This window comes from Euprymna scolopes, chromosome 32 (genome assembly GCF_053919585.1).
Source record: "Euprymna scolopes isolate OS-2025 chromosome 32, ASM5391958v1, whole genome shotgun sequence".
NCBI lineage: Eukaryota > Metazoa > Mollusca > Cephalopoda > Sepiida > Sepiolidae > Euprymna > Euprymna scolopes.
The window spans coordinates 91,924,461-91,950,283 of record NC_136513.1 but is presented as its reverse complement, the minus strand read 5'-3'; the positions used below and the strand labels follow the sequence as shown (position 1 = coordinate 91,950,283).

General features: G+C 34.1%; 1 protein-coding gene across 1 annotated transcript; it reads right to left on the bottom strand.

Annotated features, from left to right (window-relative positions):
• Positions 1-1,188: 1,188 nt before the first annotated feature.
• Positions 1,189-25,483, bottom strand: LOC145256491 (ribonuclease kappa-B-like). The gene is made up of 2 exons (XM_080115438.1): positions 25,039-25,483; positions 1,189-2,935 (listed from the first exon to the last, which is right to left on the bottom strand). Exons 1-2 carry the CDS (start codon positions 25,114-25,116, stop codon positions 2,714-2,716), a joined length of 300 nt encoding a protein of 99 aa, XP_079971564.1. The 5' UTR covers positions 25,117-25,483; the 3' UTR covers positions 1,189-2,713.
• Positions 25,484-25,823: the final 340 nt, after the last annotated feature.

The following is a 25,823-nucleotide window of genomic DNA, read 5'->3' as shown; positions in this document are numbered from 1 at the left end:
GATTTTTTTTTTTTTGTGATCAATGAATTTGAGTTTTTTTTGTTTTACAAATGCAAGAAAATCTCAATCCATATGAAAACAAATTGAAGTCGAAAAAAAATATTTCAGAAGAACAATTATCGTCTCAATTTCATAGCTATTTCTATTCCAACCTACTTTAATCACAATTTTCCAAACTTAAATGAACACATTTGGAATTTAAATTTCTTTTTTTTTTTAAATTTGCTTTTATATGCAAAGAAATCATAAGTTTCATTTTAGAATTTGAGATGAGGATTTATAATTATTCGCACTACTGTTCTCATCTTTGAGGTCATATTCAGAACGGTTCAGTCGATGTAATCGCTAACTTCGGGAGCATTTTGTCGAACTTGGTAATCTGTATGGAAGTACAAATGGAACATTTTATTTAATCTTTTCACATTCTATCAGCCATGACCAGGTAGATTCGCCCATGCCAAGGATTGAATCTTCAACCCCCAGAAAAAGATCATCACTTAAAGCCGATTATTAGTTTCTATCCATTGCACCGTGGGTTTTTATGTACAGATTCCAGAGTCTGACAAGGAGCATCCAAAGATGGGAGATTATATTGACCAAAACGATGCAAGAATGCTATCCAAGACGAGAGTAGTAGTCCAAATAATTTAAATAGTTTTGTTTCATAGCATATCTTGGGGGGAGGGGGGGGGCATTTAAAGCCAATTCCATTTATTTGGGATTTTTTTTTTTTTTTTACACTTGATTTTTTTTTTTACACTTGATTTTTTTTTTTTTTTTTTTACACTTGATTTTTTTTTTTACACTTGAAGTTATATTTTCAAATATTTAATTGATTCTGTTTTTACACTTGAAGTTATATTTTCAAATATTTAATTGATTCTGTTTTTACACTTGAAGTTATATTTTCAAATATTTAATTGATTCTGTTTTTACACTTGAAGTTATATTTTCAAATATTTAATTGATTCTGTTTTTACACTTGAAGTTATATTTTCAAATATTTAATTGATTCTGTTTTTACACTTGAAGTTATATTTTCAAATATTTAATTGATTCTGTTTTTACACTTGAAGTTATATTTTCAAATATTTAATTGATTCTGTTTTTACACTTGAAGTTATATTTTCAAATATTTAATTGATTCTGTTTTTACACTTGAAGTTATATTTTCAAATATTTAATTGATTCTGTTTTTACACTTGAAGTTATATTTTCAAATATTTAATTGATTCTGTTTTGTTCACATTTACAGGGTAATTTCTTTTGTATATTTCACAAATAAATAGTTGGCAATTGGTTAATTCCATTTAATTAATAAGTTTCGTTTATTGGACTCCAAGATGTTATAATTTACAAATTATTTTCTTATGATGAATTTCTTTTGTTGTTGTTGGCTTATTCGACTTATATTAAATTTAGGAGTATAAACTCACCATCTTCGCAAAGGACCTATGTTCCGTTCTAATGCCATTAAATCTTATCTTTGTTGCACGTGAACAAAATACATTCTTGTTTATTTCTACACTAAGAAAAAAAAAAAAAAAACGTTAATGGAGTTTCCACGAGATTACTGCTAGTTAATATTATGATACAGTCGCATACAAAGACAATTTTTAGTACTTGTCCAGAATTTTCCCTACATTAATGATGTAAGTACCTATGATGGAAAGAAAATATCATACACCAAAAATTATGTAAATTGATCAAGTAGTTTTATTTTCATACAGAAAATCATTTAAGCTAATCTGAGTTTTCCAATACACCCCCCCCCCTGTAACCATGTTACGAATGGCTTTCTAAAATCTTGAAAGTTTGAATTATTTGAAGTTATCTCCTTTCTTCACATTGTTTTCATAATGGCGTCACAAGATAGCCTCTTAGTTTAGCCATAAAATTTCGTTTTTATAAAAATAAAACTACTTGATCACAATTTGTGCAATTTTTGGTATATGATATTTTCTTTCCATTGCAGGTACATATATAAATTTCTTTACTTTTATAGAAGGGAGATTCTAGACAATCACTCAATTTTTTTAATTTGATAGCATAAAAAAATAAAAAATAAAAATAAAAAAACTCAATATTTATTTTGTAGGTGGTTCAATTTTGGCCAGCTCATCTAACGGATGAAATCATTCGAACGACGCGATTTTTTTTTTTTTTTTTTTAATATATAATCTACAGACATCAAGTTGTTTTCCATTTGATAATTTTTTTTCTGGCTAATAATTGTACCGCCTGAATTCTTGTTATAGGCAAACTTTGTTCCACAAAATATTTTGTTATAGACGATAATCATCTTCTGAAATTAACAAATGAATGCGTTCTTAAGTCAGGATTACAGGAGACAGTGGAAAAGAAAAGGGAAAAAAATGTGGAAATGAAAGGGGGGGGGAGTAAGGGTTATGAAGAAAAATAAAAAAAAAAGATGGAAATAAAATGAGGGAAGGAGTGTTAGGGCTGAGAACAAACAAAAAAAACATGGGAATGTACTTGACAGGGTTTGGACTAATGGTTAGGGTTTAGGTTAGAAAAAGGAGGGGAAAAAAAAGGGAGGAATGAAGTGGGGTGGGGGTGAGTAAGGGTCATCTTCTTTGAAGAGGGCTCCATCGCTTTTCTACACCGTGACGTACTAGTAGAGAGACTCGTCATATCTGCAAAGAGAGTGTGGAACAAGAGTATTGCCCCACAACCACGTGATTATTCCTCGCTAGGATAGCACGTAGCTGGCCCTAGCATTCTGCCTCTGTTGGATCACAGCGAACACCAGAACGGCCACATACATGCCGGCAGCAATGAAACAATTTATCGCCGCTTGTTGGTACTTAGTGTGCACAAAGTCCATACTATATTCAAACTCTGACCATTTTTCAAGAGGCAAGTCTTCAAAGAACGCAGGACTTTGGATGTGAAGAAAGACGCCCATCAAAGACTGAAAGTAGAAAGAAAAAACAGATTAAAATTTAAAATAAAAAAAAAATTTTAACAAAGGAATCACTTATCAAAGCCTAGAGGCCACTCAAGGATAAAAGTTAAAGAGTGTACAGTGGTCAAAAGGACAATATATTAGTTATCGTTAGAAGTGTAAATTTGGTAAATTGGATTACTTAAGGGGAACGGCTCATCAAGAACTTGTTTACATAGGACTTGAAGACGGCCATATTGTAGTCAGCTGGAAAGTAGGCAAACGGAAGAGAGAGTTCCACAGGTGAGCAATTCTAAGAAATGAAGGAAATGATAACATTTGAAATTGATCATTGTAATATTTGGGTCGGGGTTGGCAGGGGGAGCATTACAACATCTAGATGTGTGTGTTCAGTGAAAACTTTTGTCATCCACATTAAACAGACAAACCTGGTATCATTAGAAAGAGCGATCTCTCAAACAACGAAAAATTAGAAAAAAAAATTGTCAATTATTTCATGTAGAAATGTCGTTTTGTTTGAAGGGGGGGGGGTCAGGTAAAAAACATTGGTTTCGACAGTTTGTTAATCATGCATGCGCAAACGGTCGATTTATTGTTTCATTTTAAAAAGCTAAATTTGTAACGTTATAATATCCGTGTCCTCGTGGTCCGATTAATAACATGTTCGCTTACGAACTTAAGTTATGTAAGTTTGCGCCCAGAACACAGCATTTTTTTTTTTTTCCCCCCTCTTACAAAAGTTTTTTTTTTTCAGTTGCATTTCTGGCTGATGGCACCCAAGTCCCCCCCCCCCGCTCCCCAAATTGACTAAATTAAAATATATTTTACTGTATTTTATGACCGCCCCCCCCCCTCGTCTATAATATAAAGGGTAATTGTCTGTGTGTATGTATGTTCAGCTAAAAGGCAAAAACTACAAAACAAAGATCCACAAACAGATATACACAATGTGATGATGTATGGAAGCAAAATCTGGACAGCGAGGGTTGAGGACATGCGTTGCATGGAAAAAAATGATACGGGGATGATCTGATGGAAGTGTAATGTGAGTGCTAAAGGCAAAACTTAGATCTGACCTCTGAGGAAGATATGTGCAGAATGAATAGGAGACTTTGATGGTATGGCCACAATGAAAAAAAAAAAAAAAAAAAAAAAAAAAAAGGTCGATAGCCATTAGTCGTGTGCTCCCATGTAATGAATGAATGTGGGAATGAAAGATTGACACGAAAATCTTAAAGATAAACTAAAATGACCGAAAAATGGTCTGAAATGACTTAAATAAATAAAAAGTGAATGACTTTAATGAACTTAAGGATGAATTGAATGACTTGAATGCTTAAAAAATAACTGGAATCCTTCAAAAACAACTTGAATGATCTGGAGAATGACTTGAATGGCTTTGAGACTGACTGGTTGTAAAGTGGGTGATCATTTTGCATTAAATTAATACAGAAAAGTGATCCCCCACTTTATATCACAAATTTACAAACATAAGTACAGCATGTAGTAAGAACAGATACTACACTTTGAGGTATTAAATCCTTTATTCATTTTAAAAATACATTGAAAATCAACACTGAACAAAAAACTTAGGCACATGGCCAACTCAAAAGGGGGGGGGGATTGTGGGTGTCGTTGGTCATCCTTGTCACTCCAGAACTAAACAAAATCAAAAGTTTCTCCCAGCTAGTATCTTTCACCATAATACCGCATTCACCCTTTCATAACCTTTGATCTTGCCCAAAAGGCCAAGAAAAGCTTAAAAAGCTAAGAACAGCATCTATTAACAACAGACCTTTGATCTCAACCAAAAAGGCCAAGCACAAAAGTGTTACGGACAGACAGACCGACTTATAGAGTTGCTTGCACGCGACTAAAAATGAGAGTTCTTAAGTCAGTAGATGCAGAACAGTTGAGGTAGCAGGTCCAATTCACACGTGGAAGGAAGTGATAAAGATAGACTTAAGAGTGATAATGTGATGTGCATTGCATGGAGAGGAATGTTATGATGGTTCATACTTTCAAACAACTGAATAATTTGAGGGTTAAAGACATGCGTTGCATGAAGAGAAATGATATAAGAATAATACGATGAAATCATTTTTGAAAACGCAGAGTTCAACAACGTTTTCAGAAAAGGGATTCATTTTTAACAGCAGCTTCTATATTTTTCCTGATAATCAAGGTTTCAAACAGTATTGCAGTTTTCTGGGACAAGTCCAACATAAAAAAACTCCTGACAAACCGCCCCCTTAAGTAAGACACTATCAAAACTCCCAGTACTAATGATTACTACAATACTATCTCATTGATTACTGTACATGCAATAACCCTTATCCCTGAGTGGCCTTCGGGCCTTGATAAGTCGTGACCCCCATGTAAAAAAAAAATTTTTTTTTTTAAAATGATTCATAGGTGAAAAAGTATTAAAATCAAAAATTTACTTTAGAAAACATTAAAAAAACCACACATGCATCTATTCCAAAACGGACGCCATGTTTTTGTATGAAAATTAATCACTTCACTGGAAATTAAATATACCGTCGTTGGTGTTAACTGAAAAACATGAATGGTTAAAGAATGTAAACACGTGAAATGATGAACTTCGACAACGGATACGGAGAGAATATCTTCAATTTGTACTCTTTCTAGCTACATCAACTTACAGTAATGGCAGCTGTCCAACATTCATCTGGATTGGTTGGTTGGTTGTTTTTGTTTTACGGCATATCAACCCCTTTTCGGGTTATTTAATGCCGAATCCAAAGATTTTGAAGAAAAAATTTTTTTAATAGAATATATTTGTTGTTTTTACGTCGGTTTCTATTTAACCCATAGTTGGGACCCTAACAGGTACTACCACTCCGGGTCAGAGTGGACCTGGGAGCAATGGTAATTAAAGGGTGGCTCCACACTCCCCAAAGCCCACAAGCTGCGGCCTCACCACTGGATATAGTTTAAGGTCATATCTAGGACCCCCATTGAGGGACTTTTACCCTCTGCAGGGGGGCAGTCGGCATATTCTAATGCCCCACCGACAGGGCCACATTCGTCTGGAAGCTGCTTCACTAGCTGAGAGAGTCTTCAGGGGAGATTAATTGCATGGATTAACAGTTCTTCCCCTATTTTATACAGAGGATTCCTTTGGTTCAGATATGAACTTAAGAATCTTGAATGATAGCACTCCTTTCTCCGTCAGGGAGTCAGCAATTCGTACATCATTTGGTATCCAAGAGATACTTGCAATTTCCTTCCTGTCAATCGTTTCTCTTAAAATATCCATCTCTATGCAGAGTCTCTTATTGAAATTTTTTTTTTTTTTTTTTTTTGCTTACAAAAGTTTTTTTTCGGTTGCATTTCTGGCTGATAGCACTCAAGTCCCTTTTTTTTTTCCTTTTTTTTATATCGCAAATTGACTATAAATTAAAATATATTTTACTGTATTTTATGACCGCCCCCCCCATCTATAATATAAAGGATAATTGTCTGTGTGTATGTATGTTCAGCTAAAAGGCAAAAACTACAAAAAGATCCACAAACAGATGTACACAATGTAAGGACGTATGGAAGCAAAACCTGGACAGCGAGGGTTGAGGACATGCGTTGCATGGAGAAAAATGATACGAGGATGATCTGATGGAAGCGTAATGCAAGTGCTAAAGGCAAGACTTAGATCTGACCTCTGAGGAAGATATGTGCAGAATGAACAAGAGACTTTGATGGTATGGCCACAACGAAAAAAAAAAAAAAAAATGAGAGTTCTTGAGTCAGTAGATGTAGAACAGTTGAGGTAGCAGGTCCAATTCACAGGGGAAGACAATGAAACACGTGGAAGAAAGTGATAGACTTAAGAGAGAGGAATGTTATAATGGTTTATACTTTCAAACAACTGAATAATTTGAGGGTTAAAGACGTGTTGCATCGAGAGAAATTTGGGTTAAGGAATGTACAGAATTATAACGACAGGAATTATGCTTTGCAGAAAATGTTGTCAATATTGTCTCAATTGTAAAACTAACAACAGCTCTCTATAAAAAAAAATGCAGGTTTTTTTGCCATGTCAACCATGGCTAAAGTTTCAGCAGCTAAAGTACTTTTGACATCTTATCTAATAAGCAATGGGCATATTATTTCATTGCTTCCAACCAAAATCTATTAATCTCCATCTATTATATTGCCAAAGGAGGCATCGCTATATTCACAATTTTTAAATGTTCAAGATTCTCCAAGCCAGAAATATTTGAGATTTCTTTGTTCACATTTTTTTTTACCACCCTGTTAGCCTATTTTAAGCATTCTCCATTTTTAACATTAAACTTAACTCACTGACGTCATAACTAAGATCAGGTCTGGTTTGGGTGGCTAACCAAGTGTTGACCAATCAATTGCCTGATTTCGGTAATTTCTATTGAAGATCAGGCATCTTTCAAATTCCTGCCTGCTTCTAGCGGGATGCATTTCATCATCTTGACATATTCGTCTAAATTTTAAATCATTCCTGGTTTTATTTATGCTTCATCCTATATACTTGAACTCTGCAAATTCTTCAGATTTGACCTTGAACAAGTGAGGAATCCTGTCCCGAACTCTGCTTTGAAAGATCTCTGAACCTGCAAAGCAAAAATCATCAACACGAGTAGCGATAATACCATGCAATTTGTTTCCAAAAGTTCCATGTAAATATAGCTTGATCATATTTAGAAACTCCTAACTTCAACAATTCCTCCTCGAGTGTAAGGTACCAGGACCTTGATGCATCCGTCAAACTGTATAGACACTTGGAGAGCTTCCAAATACACCCTGGAGGCACATCGGCTTCTTTAGGAGGATCCAAATAGACCAATCGGTCTAAGTCTTTACTCTGTAAAAATGCTGTTTTTATGTCTCTTTAAAGCATGTTGGTGCCGCGTTCCTTATATTGTTGGAATCCCTTTCCTAAAAGCCTCTTACCACAATTCTAGCTTTATAAACTTGTTTGCCATTGGAGGTTTTTATTTGTATAAACCCATCTTGTGGATATCTTGGGTTGGCCTGGTCAGGCACTTGAGCGTAAACTTTATTTTCAACTCAGCTTTGTAGTTTGCGTTTTCTTGCTGCTTCCAGGTCATGATTAGAAGAGGAAATCATTATGTGTCACTCATCATCAGAGGAGGCTCATTGATTAAATGCTTTTTATCCGTGGCTTTGCTGGCCCTACTTATGACATTCAATGTTCACCATTCTGAATCCTCCTCATCATTAGCAAGTTTTCATTGAATAGATTGTCTTGGTTTATGAAGCATTGTTTTTTTTTTTTCTAGATCCCCCGACAAAAGGAGGGTGGACCTGTAAATTTACCCTTGTCCATTTGTCTGTCCGCACTTTTTTCAATAACTATGCCCTGGAAATTTTTTGAAATTTTCCACAAACATTAAACATAAGAGTAAAAAAAAAGTAAGAAAGGAATTTTCCAGGAAACTCCGGTTGCCCCCCCCCCCCAGGTGCCTTTCAGGTTAAAATAGCTAAAATTGACATTTTTGTGCTTATTAAAAAAAACAAACAAAAAAAAACTGATGCCTTGGATTTTTATATAAACTTTCTGAAAAGTTGAAACTAACTGATTTCTGTATAATTTTGTTTGTCTATACTTGGCGATAACTCTTGGATGTGCCCCAGGAGCTCTTTTAAGGCTAATAAAAACACTCAATTTTTAGGACTATTTTACCATATTTGTCCAAAATTTTCTGTGTATGTCTATTTATTAGCAGTTTTGCATGGTGCTGAACTCAAATTTAAATATGTTAAGGCCTTGGGGACTTTTCGGGCTAAATGAGGGGAGGGGGGTGCAAATGCTGAACTTTTTTTTTTTTTTATGCCTCATTCACTGTGCACTCACGGGGGACCATGCATGCTTCACTTGTTTTAATAGTATATGTCTCTCACTCACAGTTTGATATTGTTCAACATGATCATTCAAGATTCCTGATTCTTCATCAATATCATTCTCTTCAAACATTGATATGTTTGAAGATCCTTCAGGCTCATTTTGTGAAGTGGTGGGTTCGATTATTGACTCATTTGTAGAACTTTAATAAGCTTCTAGATGAGACACTATACCACATGAATGCATTTTTACATATGTGCCTCCATGTTTGACAAGTACCTGCTTATGCTCCCAACCTATAACAGTTCCCGGACCAAGACATCTATCACAGATATGTCTCTTGTAAAACAACATCACCATTTTTATGATTGAGTTATACCAATCAGTTGGTAGATGAAGGCCAAAGAAAACATGGGAGGAAGTGATAAGGATGGACTTGAGAGAAAGAAGAAGAAATAAAGACCTGGTCAGAGATCCAACACATGCTTGCATGTATAATGGATGTTAAACTTAATATGATGAGTCGTCGTCTCCTCCGGGAGGGGGGACCACATGTTATAGTTCTAAATATAACTAGCTAATCCACATTTTTTTTAATTTATTTTTTTTTTTTTATGTAAAAGAATGCAACAAGTGGGACCAGAACGTTAACAATGAATATTTATGATACTTTGTTGATATCAAAACAAGAGAATTGAGATCATCTGAAAAGGCAATGAAGTGGATGGGTGCGTGGGTGGTAGAAAAGAGTAACATCTTGCGAAAGCGAGAAAGATAATAGATATAGGGCAGGTTGACAAAACCAGTTAGACTACTTTTCACCCAAACGAAGACAATGAACTTTGAGAAACGTGAATAAACTTTGCCCAATTCCCACACAGAACAAAAAAAAAAAAAAATTTATAAACTAGCAAGCTACCCAGCATCACCCCGATGATTTCATAGACATAATGAGACATAATGATTTCCGCTTCTAATCATGACCTGGAAATCACCCATATTTTAATTTATGCAGATTTCGTATTTATTATTATAGAGTCACTTATCTAGTAATTATATTGTACCTAATATATAGTAGTGGTTTCAAGAGTTAAAAGGAAAAAAAAAAAAAGACTTGGGTGCCATCAGCTAGAATCAAAACCAAAAACTAACACTTTAGTTTTATTACCATCTGAGCTACATGATGAATATCAAACCTTTGAAAATAAACCATTAACATATACACATATTTGCGTATGTGTAGAGAAGCACTATAAGTCGACTTACGTCTACCAAGTTCAATCACTTTTTTTTTATTTTGACCCCTTAGCAGCTATTTTTACCAGCTAAAAACAAATCTAATCAGGTCCTAATTCCCTATATATCAAGTTTCAAATCTGTAGACTAAATACTGACAGGGTAGTTTGGTAGAGACCGTTCTACACACTCAAGGTCATATTTTTAAGAATACTCGTAACAGGATAAGTAAAATTACTTCCTCGAACAAAGCAGTATTATTTTCATGTCTGTCTTATGAAGATCAACACTTTAAATCTAGAATCCTTATTCACAATTGAATCAAAATCCATAATTTTGATTCTAGAAAATCTTTCAACTATAAGGCTTCACAATCTTGATTGATGCTATTCAGTCTTGAGGAGAGACAATGGATATCCTCTGCACATGTAATTGTGAAGCAAGGGTTGTACAATTGGTAGTGGAATGAAGCCATAAGTGAATGGTAACATTTAATGATACTAAGACTAAACTTCTTTCCCAGCACAACTACAAAAATACATTCTCAATCACCGATTGCCATGTCAAGCAACACCGTACCTGAGAATTCATCCTTCAAACTTATCAGCTTAACATTCACAGACAACATCAATTGGAACAAACACACTGAGTACATTGCCACAGCTGCTGCAAAGAAGGTGGGATCCCTCTATCGTGCTAGAAAATTAATCATGTAGTGGTGCAGGTTATCTCAATATTAAATAAGAATCTTTCACTTAGTAATACAAGCACCAAGCCAAAGATTGTTTCAGCAATCTGTCCCACTTACACCAGAGAGCATCTTATACTTATATCTTTACAAAGCCACAATTCACCCATGCATGGAGTATTGTTGCCACATCTGGATTGGTGCAACTACCATAAATCTCTCACTAGACAAGTTCTAAAAGTTTTAAATCTATTAGGTCTCATACTATTAGTCAAGCTCCAATTTCTGTCGCAATCCTGTGACTGTTTTACAAATATTTTAAATGGAATGTGCTCCGATGAACTCATAGCACTTGTGCCCCCTTGATGTACATACTCCCAACTAACCTGAAAAGCAGTAACCCCTCCTTCACTGTTGAAGTCCCTAGATGCCAGAAAGCCTTCTAATCTAATAGTTTCTTTCCGCAGACTACTAGACTTTAGAATTCCCTCCCCGGTTTCCTGCTTTTATGACTGTTACTGCATAAGTTCAATGTAATGTGAACAGACATCCCACTGCTCAACTCCCCACAGTCACCTGTCCATGGTCTAAAATAGTAGCACCTCACGTTTCAAGTGAGGATATGTCTTGTTTGAAGAGAAAAAGAATCATCAACGCTCTGATCCCTATCTGGCATCAATTGTGATGGATGGCTCTCGTCTGGGTGTGGCCCCGTGTTTTGACAAGCTTCTGGGTTTGACCTTTACTCCTGATCTGAAATGGAACACGTACATCAAGTCTGTTGCCAAGGTCGCTGGAAAGATGGTGGGATCCTTCTACCGCTCCAGAAGATATCTCACTACTGATGCAATTCTCTATCTATATAAAAGCCAAGTACGTCCAAGGATGGAATACTGTTGCCATATCTGGGCAGAAGCTGCTAAAAACAGCCTATCCTGCCTTGACAGAGTACAAAATAGACTTCGTGGCTTAGTGGGGGATGCTCTTTTCTCTACCCTGCAACCTCTTTCCCACAGAAGAGACGTTGCGAGCCTATCCTTGTTTTATCGTTATTTCCATGGCAGGTGCTCGTCTGAACTCCAATCTCTGGTCGGCCCCTCGCCAATCTTTCACGAAAAACACCCGTCTAGCTGAATCCACTGTGAAAAATTTCCCCCACTCTATATCTGTGCCTAAATCAAAACGCGGATTCCATGAACAAAGCTTCTTTCTTAGAACTGCACGCCTGTGGAACTCTGTTCCGTCTGCCTGCTTCCCACCGGACTACAACTTGGATGTGTTCAAGTCCAATGTTAAATTCCTAATGAACCGCCCCCTTAAGTAAACACTTCATCAAATCTCCACACTAACGTAATGTACTTGCAATAACCCTTATTCCTGAGTGGCTTCCGGGCCTTGATAAGTGGTGATCACTGTGTTAAAAAAAAAAAAAAAAAAATATTAAAAGATTTTTAAAAAGACATGCACCTCTTCTGAATCAGCACTGCTTGATTCCAGTGGCAAGGAGAAGTTCAGGACGACTGGAAATGATGTCGAAATAAGCGAAGAGCACACGTTAGATAAAAACATGGTTAAAAGTTAAATTAGTTATTATCGATCTATTTATCTATCTATCTATCTATCTATCCAGTGATGTTAAAATAGTTTATATTGGGAGTTGTTGTTTAGAGAATAAAATTGGTCTGGAATGTAACAATAAGTTCTAGCTAAAAATGTTTACAAATGACGTAATGGAACTAAGCGGTCAAGATAATTAGATTGAGGAGTTTTGAGTTTGGTCCCAAAAGTGAGATGTGCTTCAAAGCTGGGAAGCGGAGCTGGAAGGAACAAGCATGTAGACACATAATGCAGACTCCTTGTGAAGACCACTGAGACAGCTGAAATAAATTTATATTTTAAAAATATAAAGTTGTCGTTTCTGTGGTTTCACAAAAGAAAAAAACTAGTACCTCAAGCGGTTATGGTATTGGTCGTTGCACGTTTCATCACAAAGCCGAGCAGTGAAGATAGAAGAACACTTGGAGTAAGAAAAGATATGAAGCACATATTCTTCTTATAAAATGATACCTTTATGTAAATACTGTAGCAGTCACAGAGAACTACTTTCTCTTGTGAATCAATGCCCCCCCCCCTCTGAGTTCTCCAGCCACAGGCTGACCAATCAGCTAACAGGGAGCATTGATTCATCTGCTCCCTAAAAGTTTTAAGGGAATGTCAGCAGTCAGATCCAGACCGCCAGCCTAGCAATATCTATCCTCTTTCGTCCCCTGTCCACCGGACATCTCACTATAGCATTGACGGTCTCAATTTGAGACAACTGCTACCCAGCCAGGGACGACATGCTACTGACTGACCTTCGACGACCTTAAAAGAACTTTCTTTTTCTTCTTCCCTTTTAGCAGCCTGACCTGCCAGTTCCTGCTACAAATAAAATACTCTTCATTGTTATTGTTTAAAAAGGAGTTTGTGTTTCTTTTGTGCCTGTTCTTTGCTATAATTTATTAGGAGGATAAAACAATTACCTCTCTCCTAAAATACGAACTGTAATATATCCCCGTGTGATACGCCGCTGTATAGCATATGTCTAGACATCGAGTTGATACGTGGCTATAAAACATGACTCGATTTATACACGGATTGGGAACCCCCTCATCTCGATACAACACACATACAGCATCTGATATTTCCAAATGGTCAGCCATTTTATTACTGACCAGGATCAACAATGTGTCAATATAATTGTGCAGATTTATACTTAATGCCTAATGATTGTAATAATGGCCTTCGTTCTTTCTAAAGAGACAATGGACACCATTTGTAAGAGTGTCTGTGCGTGTAATTGTGAATTGTTTGATTCCAATGGCAAAGTCCAGGATGACTAGAAACAATGCAGAGATAAGCAGAGAGCACATACAGCACCTGGTGCTCAAATGGTCACCCATTTTAGTACTGATCAGGCTCAACGATGTTTAACTTTAGTGATCTAACGGGGAATTGATGTGTCAGTGTGATCATGCCTTATCACTCCAAATCTATTTCTATAAAAGTGAAATTGTGTGTGCGTGTGTGCACGTGTACATTTCCCTACCAAGCTACTTATGTCAATTTTCAGTCGACAGACTCGAGATTTGACAAAATCTTTTTAATCGGTTTTCAGACAGAAATTTGGCTGTCAAGGGGTCAAAGTTCAATGTTTTGACCTTTGAAAACTCTACTAAACTCCGTTAATTTTGGGTATTTTTTTTTTTTTTTTTTTTTTTTTTTTTTTTTTTTTTACATACATGGGTATAAACACTTGAAATTTTAGATGTAGAGAACTTGGACATGGGTCAAACCTTTTAATTTGATTCGAGTCCAAAACAATAAATGTTAAGGGGGGGGTCAAAGTTTTTTAAAAATTGACCTCTGTGGTCTACCATATTACTCAGCCAATTTTTGGTCTAAACATTTGAAATTTTACATAAAGTGTATTCAGACATAGGGCAAGCTTTTTAATCGGTTTTTGGCTGAAAATTTGGCCGCCAAGGGGTCAAAGTTAAAAAGATTTTACCTTTGTAGACTCTACCAAACTCCTCCGCCAATTTTGGGTCTAAAGACTTGAAATGTTAGATGTAGGTTACCTGGACAAGAGTCAAACTTTTTAATTATATATATATATATATATATATATATATATATATATATATATATATATATATATATATGCACATAAAGTTATGAACAATACATAGGGTCCAAGCAAAGCCAGGCTGAAATGCAAATTAGGAATCAAATAGCCAATAATTCAAACTTTTGTCAAAGCAATGATCAAATGGATATAAAATATTGAATCAGATCAGATCTAACACATCAGCTCCAAAACCCAGAGTTCGTGAGGCTCAATGCTACTGAACTTCAGTGATCTAACAGGAACCAGTGTGTCAATGTGATTATGCCATATGATTGTCGATCAAATCCAATGTAAATCTGAAATATTTGAATTTTCAAATAAAAGGTAGAGCCCATATTATGCTGCTTCGAAAACGAATAAGTAGAAATTTTGAAAATATAAATTCATATCTGATATGTAACGCTAAAATTTCACCAAAAAACAGTTATTTGAATCTTCGCAACTTACAAGCAACCCCTCTTTCTCTTTGCATAAAATTAAATATAGCCTGCATTATGATCCCTTACAACTAGCAGCTGTGCTCCAAAATTCATAATGATTAACAGGACCCGTGAAAATTCCACAAAATGAGATATATTTAACCGACAAATGTTTTGATAAAGCCAAGCTAGCACCAAAAAAAAAAAAAATTAGTTTTTTTGGACAGTAAGACCAATAACAAGCGTTTTTTTTTTGTTTTTTTATTTTGTTCTGTTTCTTTTGAATGTTCCCTTTTATTATGTAACGTTTTACTAACTTCTTTCTTTGGCGAAGAACTGTTGCACATCGAAATTACAACTTCCTTTCTCGCACCATCACGAGATATTTGAAAAATAAGACATTGAAATTTAGTGAAATACTAGAAGATTGTTGGACAGGGTTAATGGACTCCCTCTATCCAGTTTGATTTTTTAAGAGCTCTTCTTTCCTAGATGCATGACATTCAACACAGCTGAGGAACCCCATGTAATTCAATACTGTATGGCAGAAGGAGGCTAACAGATGCTACACTTTGCTCAAAGGCAAGCTGAAACTGTGCAAGACAAGCGTTCAGCTCGATGAGGACTTAGTAATATCAAATGGTCATCCATCTGATTCTGACCAGGCTCAACATTGCTTAACTTAGGTAATCTAATGAGTTAAAAAAAAAAAAAAAAAAAAGGAGGCCTTACTTTTGAAATGACCCTCGTATAATTTTCATACGGAGACATAAAAGTGGTGCAAAGCTCATTTATTTTATTGCGATCTATTATTCTCATCTCTTTTTAGTTGTTTTACGACGTTTCGGCCAACTATTTCTCTGGCCTTCGTCAGGTGGTTACCGCAATGGGATAGGAACTCCAAATCTCCTTACTGCATTCTCACTAATTACTGCCTTCCATAGTTGTCGTCCCACCACGTTTTGGCCATCTAAGCCTCTGGCCAGCTTTGGATAGAATTGAAATCAATATCTTCAGACAATGCTCATCTAGAACCGTAGAGATTCAACGTCTATCCACTGCGCCACGGGCCCCAAAGCATTCCAATTAATTAAATAATATATACCATTCGGTATGGACCCAACAATGGAAGATCAGATAAAAAAAAAATTTTTTTTTAAAAAGATGAGGATAATAGTCCGCAATAAAATAAATAGTAATACTCTCAATAAACATTCCAATTAAATATGGTGCAAAGCTATTTTAACAATAAAATTAAACATAACATATCTAATCTGTGATGAACTTTGGATATTTAAAAAAAAAAAATAAATAAATAAATAATTATTCTAATCTGTTCAGACGGTAAATTTAATCTAAAAAAAAAAAAAAAAAAAACACGTGATACTTTTAACAAGTATCTCATTTTTTCAGGCAGGGTTATGAAATAAGGTTAAGCATTGTATACTTTTATTCATTTTACTTTTGAGGTCAAATTCTTTTATTCTATGATTAGGATAAGTATTTTATAAGGACGTTTGCAATGCGGTAAAAACTTGAATAGCAAAAGAGTTTTTATTTATGTACTAATGTGTGCCTACTTATCAAGGCCCAAAAACAACTCGAGAACAAGGGTAATGAGTTTGGGTGGTGGATAGTAAAACAACATTGGCTCGACAAAAAAAAAAAAAAAAAAAAAAAAAAAAAAAAAAAAATGACCATAATAGTCAGCTGGGAAACAGTTTTCTACAGATGGATAGTTCTTGGAAAGAAACTTTGTTCATGGAAGTTCCTTTTAGTTTTAAGTACACGGTACTTGCAACTAGAGGAGTTTTTGTTGTGAATATTTTACAGGTGGAATCATAGATTGGAACTCAGTTGAGCACCTTCCATGAAAATGACTAGCTACGTCACTTCTGAGAAAGAGGCTATAGAGAAGAGAATATCCTCAAAAAACAAATAGAGACAATATATGATCGATGTGCAATATTTTTCTTCAGATATTTTTTCATTGAAGTTATATTTTGTTATTTCTTGAGAAACAATTAAAAAAAAAAAAAAAAAGAAAAGAGAAAAGAAAGAGAGAAGAGAAGAAAGAGAAGAGAATAAAGAGAAGAGAATAAAGAGAAGAGAATAAAGAGAATAAAGAGAAGAGAAGAGAAGAGAAGAGAAGAGAAGAGAATAAAGAGAAGAGAATAAAGAGAAGAGAAGAAAGAGAAGAGAAGAAAGAGAAGAGAATAAAGAGAAGAGAATAAAGAGAAGAGAAGAAAGAGAAGAGAAGAAAGAGAAGAGAAGAAAGAGAAGAGAAGAAAGAGAAGAGAAGAAAGAGAAGAGAAGAAAGAGAAAAGAAAAAGAAAAAAGAAAAAAGGAAAAAAGAAAAAAAAAGGAAAAAAGGAAAAAAGAAAAAGAAAAAAAAGGAAAAAAGAAAAAGAAAAAAAAGGAAAAAAGAAAAAGAAAAAATAAAAAGAAAAAAGAAAAAGAAAAATAAAAAGAAAAAAGAAAAAGAAAAAATAAAAAGAAAAAAGAAAAAGAAAAAAGAAAAAGAAAAAAGAAAAAAGAAAAAGAAAAAAGAAAAAGAAAAAAGAAAAAGAAAAAGAAAAAGAAAAAGAAGAAAAAGAAAAAAGAAAAGAAAAAAAAAAAGAAAAAGGAAAAAGAAAAAGAAAAAGAAAAAAGAAAAAGAAAAAAGAAAAAGAAAAAAGAAAAAGAAAAAAGAAAAAGAAAAAAGAAAAAGAAAAAGAAAAAAAGAAAAAAGAAAAAGAAAAAAGAAAAAGAAAAAAGAAAAAGAAAAAAAGAAAAGAAAAAAAGAAAAAGAAAAGAAAAAAAGAAAAAGAAAAGAAAAAAAAGAAAAGAAAAAAGAAAGAGAAAAGAGAAAAGAAAAAGAAAAGAAAGAGAAAAGAGAAAAGAAAGAGAAAAGAGAAAAGAAAGAGAAAAGAGAAAAGAAAGAGAAAAGAGAAAAGAAAGAGAAAAGAGAAAAGAAAGAGAAAAGAGAAAAGAAAGAGAAAAGAGAAAAGAAAGAGAAAAGAGAAAAGAAAGAGAAAAGAGAAAAGAAAGAGAAAAGAAAAGAAAAAAAGAAAAAAGAAAGAAAAGAAAAAAAGAGAAAAGAAAAAAAGAAAAAAGAAAGAAAAGAAAAAAAAGAAAAAAAAGTTGCTGTTATATTTGGATGATAAGTTTAGCGCAAATATTCCGTTCAACAGGAAACTGAGCCTTATTTTATGCATTTACTAGCAAGCCACCTGCCCGGTCGTAAAATATGCGTAAACATATTTTAATACAGAAACAGCGAAATATGCATGCCATGCGAGTATTATGGGTTTTTTTTCTAAACAGTTCACTTTTAAATTACAAAATAAAATAAAAAAATTACTCAAGCTGAGATCGAAATCAAAACCTAAGACAGTAAGGCAAGTACGATAATCATCAGACCAGCTTGACACAATGTTTACATAGTGTTTTCAAGCCTACTTATTCTTAACAAAGAAGTTGTCATGTTTCATGGTCGCGCAGGCGTGAAATAGTTGAAAAAAAGATAAAAATCTGATGATCGCCACACGTAACAATGTTTCAATTTTGACCCCTTGGCAGCCTCTTTTTCTGGATGAAAACAGATTAAAAAGTTTTCAACATGTCTGAATACTTTATATACCAAATTTCAAGTCTGTACATCAAAAGTTTGTCGAGTATATAGGTTGAAAAGCGTCTTCACATACACACAATCTCACTTTCATATATAGATTAATTTATCTTTCTTATCTATGAATCCCAACAGTGTCTACAATGATGGATTTTTATCTCCCCCTGACATGATCGTAGGCTTGGTACAGGTGAAGGCCAGTTTTACAGAGATTTTTGTATAAGGTGTTTGCCCATCTTATCGGACTGTCATTTCCAGACGACTTCTAATGCAAAGGTTTTGTGACTGTGCCGTTATTGGTCCATATACCTGTCCAAACCATCCGAGTCACTATTTCCTCATCTTACATTCAATCGATGCAATGCATCATGGTCATGGTTGCAGCATTCACTCTGTGTCAGTTGAGTTGGCTCTTTCCAACAAGTTTGCAATGTTCTGAACACTGGCTGACCAGACACGGCAATCCAACTTTCAAAAGAAGGTCACTTATACAACTGAATTTTTCCAAGTACTCTAAACTGCGGGTCCTTATGGACAATTTTAGTACGGATTTTAGGAGTCCTAAACCTATTTTATTTTTAGACATAAATATTATTTAGTACTACATATTACTATATATGTATACTAGCAGGGAGACCCAACGTTGCCCAGGATTGAATGATGATCAACAGATGTTTTTTTTCATTTAAATTGCCCATTTTTCAATAAAATCAGTTGATTGCTTGCTCTAGTTGGAGGGCCCCATCGCAGTGCACTGGGAGGAAGGTTCACATGCCTTTCCATAGAGACTTAGTCCAAAATACCTTGTAGTCTACATTACACTGTTGATTTTAAAATTATTTTTGTATATAACTAGCCTGGGTGCTCGGCGTTGGTTGCGTTGTAAGGGTGTTGGTTGAGCAAAAAAAAATATTAGGAGTAGTAGGCAGGTATTTATAATAGCCCCCGTAGCTCACGCATATAAAATAATAAAAAAAGTTTTAGTAGGTGAGTATGAGGATCGAACCTGAACCCTTGAGGAAAAGTTGGAAATTAAAGTGTGAAAAAAAAATTGTGCAACGTTAACCACTGCGCCACAAAAACAGAATTGACACGTGGCCGCCATAAAAGTTAACTCTACTAATGAGGTCATAGAAGTAGCAGACTAAACTTTTGTTCTGCTTCTATTTGACCTCATTAAAAATGCGGTCAAATAGAAGGAGTAGACTTTACTTTTGCTGCGGGGCAGCTTTTAGGTTTGTTTATCCAACTTTGACTGGTTTTTTCACCAAGATGTTGGGGAGGGAGAAACCAGCTCCCCATTTTCCAGATTGAATAGCAACTATCTGATATATGGAGTTTGGCCGCCCCACATTGATCAAAGCCGATTGCTTCTGGACGTTCCCGGCACGGTGCAGAGAACAGCTGGTTAGCTTTAAATTAGTTTCACTTTTTAAACGAAAAAGCCGAATCAACACATGAGAAGCCAAAATAGCAATAATTTTGTAAAAGTCGCTGTAAGTAAATCTAAACGCTATGCGCTTTCCCAAATCGTAGATATTATTATATAGGGGCTATATAAACAGTTGTAAGCGATAGTACCCCCTCCCCGGGAGCGTGTGCGAAAGAAGCCTTTGCGAGACATACACGAAATGGTCACACACATTTTGCCTTTTATATACATAGATTTCGTTGAGTCAAATGTTCCATGTGACTGTTAGTAATTACAAATTTAATTTACAATAAATCTATTAAAAGGTTTATACGTTTTAGTTAAATATTTTTGGAAGGTGCTTGAAAAGTAAAATTATCTCATTTATCTGCGATCAATCGAGGCAATTTCTGATTGTTCCTTGTTGAAGCTAATCTCAACCCTTTAACTGGCAGACTCACTCATAAACAACCCTATCTTTAATTTTAAATATATTTTACTTCACTGAACTATGGATAGATTCATTTATTTCCCTCCTCTCTTGTAACTAAGAGGGACTTCCAGATGGTGGGGCAGTACAAAGCATCCTTTCCTACTAGAATATTGTAAAGTAAAATTAAGATAGCAACTGAAGTCTAACCCCAAATCTTTCCCTTTGTCATATGACCAAGTTAACCAATCTTAAGCATACTTTGCATATATCTGACCCCCCCCCCCAAAAAAAGGTCACAACATGTCGACCCTAAATCAATAAGTCACATCTACAATTAATGTTAAAATGCTGAGTTGGGTTGAGTTCCTTTCGGAGTAATTAGATAATTAGTTCATATTAGATGTGACAGCTGGGTGGAAAAGCAGAACAATTGCCAATAAAAACCAATAATTTTGTTTTTAGTTCTGAAATTTTTTTACAGAAATTGTATTATTTGGATACTTCAGATTACTGTTATCTTGATGTGTTATTTTCACAACGTTTCAGTCTATGTAACCTTTGACCTTCTTCAGGTGTATAAGTTGCCATGTTCATATTGAGAAAGGATTAAATCCAAATTTCCAAAAGTTTCATACATATATTATCCATTATTTATAATTAATGGCTCCCATATGGCGTTAAATTTCATACTAGGTCTGCTTAGTAGTTGGTTGTCGCCCATTATTTAACCCGTTTCTTTCAGTTATCTTACTCTCCACTATTCTTTGTCTATAATTTTTATTTTGTCCCATAATTTTTAGTTTAGTACGACAATAACGTTGACACACCGGTTCTCGCCAGATCACCAAAGTTAAGTACCAGTGTGGCACTGTATGTACCTTCTGGGAAGGTTGGACTTAGGGCCAGCACCCTCACCCTGTAAAAAGAACTCGCTACAAAAACATCTACAAAACGTCGTAGATGGCCTATGCCCCTCCAGGGGCTCAAGTGCTATGGATGGATAATTTTTATTTATGCGTTTCTATCAAAGACAAAATTGTTTCATGTTGAAATGACAAACATGTTTGCAACTTTTTTTTTTTTTTTTTTTTATAAGGGAGTCGCAATTTATCAAGGCCATTTGAGATTCCGTGCAAATTCCAGAGTTCAATAAGATAAACCTGAAGAATGTTGGGGGTTACATCAACCGAAATGTTATGAAAATAAAACTCAAGAACAATAGTTTGAATAATCCAAATATTCTTTCATAATTCATCCAATAAATTGTCTCAGGTGGAAGTAACTCAAACAATGGTCAATAATAATCAATAGCTTTATAATATATATATATATATATATATATATATATATATATATATATATAAAACATTTTATTCATTGATCAGAAAAAAAAAAAAAAAATGTTAAATGAACGAAACTAATAAATATTACATTACGAACTTTTCACACAACCACAACTACCAAATCAGGGAGAAGGAGTGAAACTCAGAAGTTTTAAAACCAACTCCTCGTTTTTTTGAACAAATACAAAATAAACAAAAACAATTTTTTAATATTTTTTTTTTTTTTGCCACTCATGAAGAATAAGCACTCTGTAGCGAAATAAGCAATTCCAAGTTTACAAACAGAGAATCCCAAAGCAGTTCTGACTATTTTCGAATCTGAAGGCAATAAAAAAAAAAAAAAAAAAAGCGTGGTTGTTTTATTTTTTGTTCTCCGCACCCCCTCCTTCTGCAATTTATTTAACAAATAATTATTTTTTATTCTCTTGTTTGCCTGGAATGGGACAATATTTTTAAGCATTTGTTTTTTCCTTTTTTTTTGGGGGGGGGGGTTCTGATATGATTTAGAAAGAAACTTTTTGTTCATTTTTTTTTTTTTTTTTTCAATTTAAGGCAAAGTGTGATATTTATTTCTGTCAATTATTATGTAGTTATTGTTTTCAAATCTAAAAGAATAGAAAGTGGATTTGGAGTTGTTTTTTTTTTTTATTATTAAATGATACATCACTTATCAAAACCAAGATTAGGTTTTTCATGCATAAGCATTCCATGCCTTGGAGTAAAAGGGGGGGGGGGGTAAATTTGAAAGTCAATATCACTTGAATAATTTAGAATTAAATTGACCCATAATTTTATCTTATTTACTTACATAAGCAATAAGAGGAATGGAATTTTCATTGTTTTTTTATGTCACCATAATTTTTTTTTTGGGGGGGGGGTAGATGATTAATCAGAATTGAAAGAAAGAAAGAATGAAAAAGAATCGGAACTTTTGAGTATCAGAATCAAAAATTGTGCCCAGTTTCTGATGCCAAAAACGATTCTTTTGTTTTTATTTAAAACAATTTTCCATTGCTGGTATGAATGATAAAATGCAAATATTTGATTTTAAATTTTTAATTACTTATTATTTGGATTCATTGGACTATTGTTCTCATCTCGAGCGTCATTTTCACAACATTTCCGTCAAATGTAACCTTCAACAGGTAGGGCCTATCAAACTCAGGAATTTGGCCAAAATTTTGAACGGAACCCTTTATTTACTTCATGGGGGTAGCAGCATGCTCTTGTTCCATCAGCCATGAGACTATTTGAACAAGATGGGCATCAAGATAGTTCCTCATCCTCCCCATAGTCCAAACCTTGCTCCATGTGACTTTTGGTTATTCCTTAAGCTCAAGGAAAGCCTTAAAGGCTGTCATTATGAGACAATTGAGAAGATGAAAGAGGATGTGATGAGGGTCATTGACACCCTCACACAAGAGGACTTTCATGAGGCCTTCCAAAAGTTGTTGAAACAGTCCAACAAGTGCATTGCAGCTGGAGGAGAGTACTTTGAAGGGCACTAGAGTTTCATGTATGTACTATCAATAAAAATGTCTATACGAAAAAGTCTGGAAACTTGTTGAAGGCACCTATAACTAACTATATTGACCTCCTTTGTTTCAATTAGTGCCACACCTTGGTTAAAAATCCTATTTCGGCATTCTTTGTGGGCCCTGGTGAACAACTTTCTATATTTTTATTCTGCTGATAAACATTTCACTTTTTTTGTTTACTTCTAAATGTTTGGGAAGGAGAGACATCGATAGTATCACACTGTATAGAAAAAAGTTTTGTAGTTTTCGGTGTGCTTTAAAAGAATATATAAGAAAATATAAGAAAATTGACCCATAAACCTTATTACTTTTCAGGTTGATTATTTTTTTTACGTGGGGAAGTACTCTCCCTCTGATTTTAACAACAGGTGCCCGAAAAAAAAAAAAAAAAAAAATATGCCGTCTATTTTCGGCGATAAACTGTAGAAGTACTGAATACTGCATTAAAAATGTAATAATTTTTGCAATTGCATTAAAAAAAAAAAAAAAAAAGCTATATTTTATACAGTGTTGGTGACTGTTGGTCATCCGGCTCCGCACGCACGCATCCGTACCTTAAAAATTGTCTGACGTCACTTTCGCAGAAGTGCTTTGTTTACAACGGGTTTGTATTACTGTACACACAGATTCGAAAAAGTTGTCAAAAAAATATAACAAATAAATGTTATCAAAGGCAAGATAAGTTACTTTTCTACCTAACTGGATATATTTTTCGTGTTTTTATTCAATGTAACATGTTTATTCAGCTCGAAAAGCATACAGTGTTTACCGATTGGAAAATTCAAAATGGCGCCCGACTCTCGTTAACACGGTAAGTTTGGAAAAAGGTGCTTTAAATATAAAACTAGACAAAATACTGTTAGAAACTCGCTCAATATATGTTACCGTGACATAGGTTAACATATTAGGTAGGTTTCTAACAGTATTTTGTCTAATTTATTATTTATAACACCTTTTCCAAAACTTACCGTGTTAAAAAGAGAGTCGGGCGCCATCTTGAATTTTCCAATACATCGGTAAAAACTATGTTTTGGGGGCTGAATAAACATGTTACATTGAATAAAACACGAAAAATATATCCAGTTTGGTAGAAAAGTAACTTATCTTGCCTTTGATAACATTTATTTGTTATATATTTGTTTTTTTGACAACTTTTTCGAATCTATGTGTACAGTAATATAAACCCTTTACAACTCTTAACGAAAGCCAAAATAATCAATTAGGAAAGTTCTAACGTTTATATGGTTGAATTCTAAATAAGTATCATAAAAAAGAAAGAAAAAAATAGTGCTTACTGCTTATGTAAAGAAGGTACCGTCCTATATATATATATATATATATATATATATATTTAGTACTTTAAAGTTAAATTCAAGTTTTGGTATTATTATACAAACACCGTGACAGCGTTAGGGTTAGGGTTAGGATTAGGGTTAGGGTTAGGGTTAGGGTTTAGGGTTAGGGTTAGGGCTAGGTTTAGGGTTAGGGGTAGGGTTAATTCGCTGTCACGGTGTTTGTATAGTTTTACCCAAGTTTTACGATATCTTGTTTATTAAATTGTTAGGTGAAAGTACGAAATAGTTACAAAACACCCTCCCAATGTTAAGAACGGGTTTCTAAATAATAACGTTATTATTTCGACACAGTCAGTATTTTGCAGAAGTATCAAATAATTGTAATATTTTGTGTGGGTGTTTTTAGAGAACAAACAAGCAGACGAAACGAATAACGAATAGGAAACTTCTACAACCAGGAAATTGCGAAAATAAAAATAAATATCACATTATTCGCTATCTTGATTCACAACGTTTCGGCCGACGTAACCTCCAAATACAAATTATCACACTTAAAAAAACAATAATAATAAAAAATAATCGTGATCTTCTTAATGTTCTTACCAACATAATAATTCCCCAAACGCTGATAACAATTCCACATATCGAAAGCTTTGGTCCACAAATTGGACAGGAAAGCATCTTTAGGTTCTTGGAGGAAAAAAAAATAGAGATATGTAATAAGAATCCGAAGAGACTTCGGTTTTAATGGCAGCGAATTTTTTCGAGAAAGGAAAAAAAAAAAAAAAAATCATATGATTAAAGCCGGAAGTGACGTAGAAAACAGGAAATGGATGGCGTAAGGTCACGTGCTTAATAACTTTTTATAAAAGTTTTTTTTATTTCTTTCGTATTTTGTATAAATAATTACCTTGTTTTCATAAATTAAAGGTATCTCACTTGAAATTGAAATAATTCTTAATTAAAATATCTTACTTATAAAATCAATAATCTGTAAAAGTGATATGAGCGATATAACCTTGTTTGTTAGGTTTAGCCGCAGTTTAGTAGTTGTATGCCAGATTGGCTTTTAAAAGGCCAAATTCGCGAAAAAATACAATTTTTGAAGGCTAAACTGTGTCAAAAAAAAAAAAAAAGCCATATTTCCGCATTTGGCCTCTTATTTTTTTTTTTTGTTTACACTGTTTAGCCATTAAAGATTGTATTTGGCCTGGGTTTTTCTGTTTTTTGTTTTTTTTTTATAAATTTGACTTCAAGGTTGGCTTTTTTTCTGATGATGTTACCAAAATATTTATTTCATAATAATTATTTAAACAAAGCTATAATTATTTTTAAAGCCATTTGTTCTTCAAATATTGTGTAAGCTATTTTGTATTTTGGTTTATTAT

Coding starts and splice junctions, on each gene's coding strand:
- LOC145256491 (XM_080115438.1), bottom strand. CDS start 25,116: ATGCTTTCCTGTCCAATTTGTGGACCAAAGCTTTCGATATGTGGAATT. Junction 2,936..25,038: donor TTTGGGGAATTATTATGTTG/GTAAGAACATTA, acceptor TTCTACTTTCAG/TCTTTGATGGGCGTCTTTCT.